This window comes from Myotis lucifugus, unplaced genomic scaffold (genome assembly GCF_000147115.1).
Source record: "Myotis lucifugus unplaced genomic scaffold, Myoluc2.0 scaffold_11087, whole genome shotgun sequence".
Taxonomy (NCBI): Eukaryota; Metazoa; Chordata; class Mammalia; order Chiroptera; family Vespertilionidae; genus Myotis; species Myotis lucifugus.
The window spans coordinates 91-5,355 of NW_005882135.1; the positions used below are offsets into that span (position 1 = coordinate 91).

A 5,265-nucleotide genomic window follows, 5' to 3' on the forward strand; every position below is an offset into this window, starting at 1 on the left:
GGCTGTGGGTGTGAGGGACTAAAATACAGAGAAGGCAAAGGTCACTAGACTTGAAGAAGTCATGGTTGGGTTCTCCACACAGATGGTGCAGTTGCCCAGGAGAGTGGCAAGATCAAGCAATAGAAAGACTGAACCGGTCATTTATTTTCTCAGTATTGAACATTATATTCTATTTTCATTGCGTTTTCCCAGAAGACAAAGAATGATGGGTTTAACATGTATTCAAGAAAAGGGAACGGAAAGGAAGAACTCAAATTAGTAGAATCAGTTGATACGTACTTAGTTTAAGGAAACTCGGCCAAGGAAGTTGGTTTCCTGCAATTAAGATAGGTACCCTTTTTCCTATCCTGTCTTCATATATGTTAGAAGTCCCACCCAAGCATTGGTATCTAGTAGTAAGTTTGGAGTGATCAGTGTCTGTCTTAAATTAGGTAGGCCTTAGCTACTTTGACAAGTATCTTTTCAACAGAAGCTAGGCTTTGAGTCATTTTGACAAGTATTTATTTTCCTCTCTGTCTTCTAAATCCAGGTTATGTAAGGAAGGCTTGGAAGAAGTAATTTAAACAAAACTCGTCTGCCCAAACCCATCGGTACAGGTGTTCAACAATAAGAAAAGGACTTCCTTAGGAGTTTGGATGGGGGGGTGACTAAAGTAGGGCCCCTGCTTTCCTATTTTCCTCATAGAAATTCTGGTTTTCTACCAGTTGATAATAAGTTCTTTACCAGGGAGCAGAAGGAGTAGAAGATATGGGAAAGCAAAATATCCAGAATAATAAATAGGATAATAGAGAAACGGGAAAACACCAGCAAAAGATAGCTAAAGCCTCCCACTGTGAGAAGGTGGTGTGTGAGCCCGTTACAGTCTTAGTGCGGGAAGGTGGAGAGGTGGTACAACATTATTCCTCCGAGACTTTTGGCTCTTTCCGTCTACAGGGCAACGTAAAGGGTTGGCCAGGAGGTGTGCAGATGAACAGTAGTGGCCCAGGGTTCACATTCTTAGTCCATAAATGACAAGGCAGTAATATTTAGGCTTGTGGCCATATGGTATCTGTTACCATTACTCACCTCTGCCGTTGTAGCACCAGAGCAGCCATAGGTGTCTTGTAGCAGAATGAGTAGGCTCTGTTCCAGTACAGCTGCATTTACTCGAACTCCTCCGGCCAGATTTGGGCTGCTGACCCCTGAGCTATAGGGTAAAAGGTGGCTGACACAAGCTTCAAAGGATAGGGAGTTTTACTTGAGGGTAAATGTATAATGGCATGGACTGCTTTGGGGAGCTAGAGGAATGTTGGGTTATTCCATCAATTCACCTCCTTCAGCCTTTTGATATTTGAACTATGGGAGGAGATAGAGGGCATAGTGGAGGAGTGTAACATTTAAGTTCTTATGACAGTGAATGAGAACTGTATAGAAGTCAGTTCAGAAACAGCTCTGCAATGATAATAAGATTGTGGATGATTGGGTAGCTGATAGTTTAGCAAGTAGAAGTCATATGCTGTGTATCTCAGCTTGTTCCCCCAGGTTAGCTGTTAGCTGGTTAGTTTTGTTTGACTCCTCAAATATTGTTACCAGCTATCTTCTAAATTTATGATTATGGGAATGTAGAGCAAAAAAGTGAACTGGTCAGTTCAAATCTATATCTACAACTAGAAAAACTCTGCTGAAAATATTTGCATAGGCTTGAACCTATTATATTAAAAAATTAATTTTTCCACAAGTCGTTATGGTTTAATTCAGTAATACTTACATTGGATGTTTTCTTACCACAATATGGCCTTCAAACCAGAAGTGGATTTGCATTTAAAATATTAATTTTCAATATTAATTTTGCGTATTTTGTTTTTCCACAGGCACAATAACTTGCCTGAAATTCCACGGCAACAGGCACTTAATTAGTGGGGCGGAAGATGGACTCATTTGTGTCTGGGATGCAAAGAAATGGGAGTGCCTGAAGTCGATTAAGGCGCACAAGTGAGTCCTGACCTTTCTGGTTGGTGGTCTCCAGGCGTCAGCAAGTTGGGGGCTAACTCTTGGTTTCCTTTTAGAGGACATGTGACCTTTCTTTCTATTCACCCATCTGGCAAGTTGGCCCTGTCTGTGGGGACAGATAAGACATTAAGGTAAGTCACTAATGCCCAAGAGCATCTCTACTTAGTTGTGGTCTTTGCTCTCCAAGTACAACAGGAACCCAAAAAATATTGTGATATAAGGAAAGGTTGAAAGCTAATGAACCTTTTCATAATGGGAGGGAAAAGTAACAAGCTCTATATTCAAACATATACATTACCTTTCAGTCATTGTAGGCTGAAGTGAAGAGGAGCGTGGCCCTGAAAAGAAATGTTTTAGGAGGTGAAACCTTTTGAAAATATATTAAAGGGATGTAGGAATATCCTTTGCTATAGGAAAAATGGCCATTCTTCGGAATAGCCATGTATTTAGTAAATTTTCATTTGAGTAAGTCTTCATTATGCTTACCTTTATATTTAGTAGAAGTTAGTGATCGTGCCATAAGTGAGCTTCTTGTTTTACAGAACATGGAATCTTGTGGAAGGAAGATCAGCATTCATAAAAAATATAAAACAGAGTGAGTATTTTTCGATGGTGGTTACCTCTGAGAGCAAATGCTTTGGATTACTTGCTTTCTTCATTTTATTTTTATTATTATTTATTTATTTATTTTAAATATTTTTTTATTATTGATTTCAGAGAGGAAGGGAGAAGGAGAAAGAGATAGAAACATCAATTGCTGAGAGAGAATCATGGATCGGCTGCCTCCTGCATGCCCCCTACTGGGGATCAAGCCTGCAAGCTGGGCATGTGCCCTTGACTGGAATCGAACCCGGGATCCTTCAGTCTGTAGGCCGATGCCCTATCCACTGAGCCAAACCGGCTAGGGCTGCTTTCTTCATTTTAGATTGAGATTCCTGTTGCTCTGCCACCTACCAGCTCTCTAACCTTTAATGATTCTTTGAACTGAGCTTATTGTCTAACCCTGAACCCCCAAAATATGTATCATGTTAGTGGTGATGTGAAAATGTGCATTATAAACATTTGCTACTTTTATGATTACTCTATCATTTTATTTTTTACTTATGAAATGAACAGGTTTTGTTTTTTAACTTACAGATGCTCACATCGTGGAATGGTCCCCAAGAGGAGAGAAATATGTAGTTGTCATACTGAATAAAATAGATGTCTATCATCTTGACACAGCAGCTGTTAGTGGCACCATCACAAACGAAAAGAGAGTATCTTCTGTTACGTTTCTTTCAGTAAGTAATCAGAAATCAGTGGTGGATGTTTAGTGTGTATGTGATGGTCTGAATTGTTTGATATTCTGGATATTATTCTTTTTCTCTCTCTTAGGAGTCTGTCCTTGCAGTGGCTGGAGATGAAGAAGTTGTAAGGTTTTTTGACACTGATTCATTAATGTGCCTCTGTGAATTTAAAGCTCATGAAAACAGGTATTTCTTTAACCAATTTATTGTGCGTATGTGTACAGCCTCAACAAATATTATATGCAGTAGTTTCATAAAGCAGCATATATGTTTTATGAACAATTGCAGAGATAGAGGTATCTGCATATATATATATGACATCCAGAGTCTGAGAGGATGATGGAAGTGTCTTTGTGGCCTTAGTAAATGCAAAAGTGATAAAATTGTTGTTAGGGTCACCAAAGAAGGGACGCATGAGGCCAAAGTGGTAAGGGATTATAAATTTATTAGCAGATGGGCTGAGCCCCAAAATGGCACCAGCCCCCAAAGACGGTGAGTTGGATGGTTTTAAGGACTCTAGGCAGGCTTTTTCTGGGCAGAGAATTCTCTGTGCAAGTGTGGATTCTGGGAAACTCCAGAAGGGAGAGATAATGGTCTTAGCCAGTGGAATGTGGTCTACGCAAGTGGAATGTCCATTGAGAAGTCCCAGGGGAGGGGGTATCAATTCAATTATTTGATCAGACCTAATAGTTGTCATCAGGACTAGTCACTCGCACAAGATACTTTTCTAATGATCTCATTAGTCTTGGTGCCTGAAATCAACCATATTTGAACAGGAAAAAATAATTAAAGTCTTGAGCTTTGCCCTGGCCACTCTTATCTTTTTACTTTATTCCCCTTGTCCACATCGTCCTTCTTTATACCCCACTTGTTTTTCCTGCAGAAGAAATACTGGGCATTATAGACTTCAGTTTTGTGTCAGTCTCTTACCTCATACTGCTCACTGTATTTCTAGGGGTAGAGTCTGAGTCTCAGAGTAAATAGTTAAGTGACTTTGCTCTTACTCTTGGGGCCTGAAATCAACCCTATTTCCACTGTTAGCTACTGGAGGTGGGATCCAAACCTGGTTCTATCTGACTCTGCCCCTGCTTTTCCCATTATAATTTTGAAAAAGGTGATAATGTAAAGAGTTATACTTTAATATGCTTCATTTGCATGTTCTACATCTTAAGTAAGTCTTAGTTCTTACCGTATTTTCAAAGTAATAGTTAGGTTTTAAGAAACCTCTCTTTGTAAATATAGTACTCAGAATACTGCAATCACTGTACAGACCTAGTTAACATGATCAGGAAAGGGGGAGTGGGACCTAGGGATGAAAAAGGAACTTTTTTTTTTAGTATATTTTTATTGACTTCAGAGTGGAAGGGAGAGAGAGATAGAAACATCAACAATGAGAGAGAATCATTGATCGGCTCTTTCCTGCACACCCCACACTGGGGATCGAGCCCACAACCCAGGCATGTGCCCCCGACCGGAACTGAACCCTGGACCCTTCAGTCCACAGGCCGATGCTCTATCCACGGAGCCAAACCAGCTAGGGCAGGAACTGTTTTTAAAAAGAGGAGAGAACTGCTGTCACCCTGGCTCTGAGGGGGGAAAGAGCCCGATGTATTTCAGGAACAGATAGAAGGCCCATGTTATTAGGACAGAGTGAGCCAAATGGTACACAGCATTGGAGGACGTTAGGAAGAGTTTGAATTTCTATTAAATGCCTTTGTAGATTTTGTTGTGTTTGTTTCTTATTATGGAAACATTTAAAGGCAGATAAACCAGTGTAAGGAAGCAGCCCCTGTAGACTGACCATCCAGCTTTGGCAGTTGTCAATTCATGATCAGTCTTGCTTCCTAAATATCCCCAACAGCTTCCTCCTTTCCTGTGTTATTTTAATGCAGATCCTAGCTTTGTAGAATTTTAAGCCTGGGAGTAACATGATTTGATTTCATTTTTAAAAATTGTTGGGGCGCCATGGCAGTGTTGCTCAGTGATT

At 40.2% G+C, this 5,265-nt stretch overlaps 1 protein-coding gene across 1 annotated transcript; it reads left to right on the top strand.

The window, feature by feature from the left end:
- Positions 1-1,825: 1,825 nt before the first annotated feature.
- LOC102436464 (p21-activated protein kinase-interacting protein 1-like) lies at positions 1,826-4,719 on the top strand (the record flags this gene model as incomplete). The annotated part of the gene is made up of 5 exons (XM_006109532.3): positions 1,826-1,971; positions 2,046-2,120; positions 2,532-2,584; positions 3,127-3,272; positions 3,367-4,719. Coding segments are annotated over 5 exons (672 nt in total), but the record flags the coding sequence as incomplete, so codon positions are not given.
- Positions 4,720-5,265: the final 546 nt, after the last annotated feature.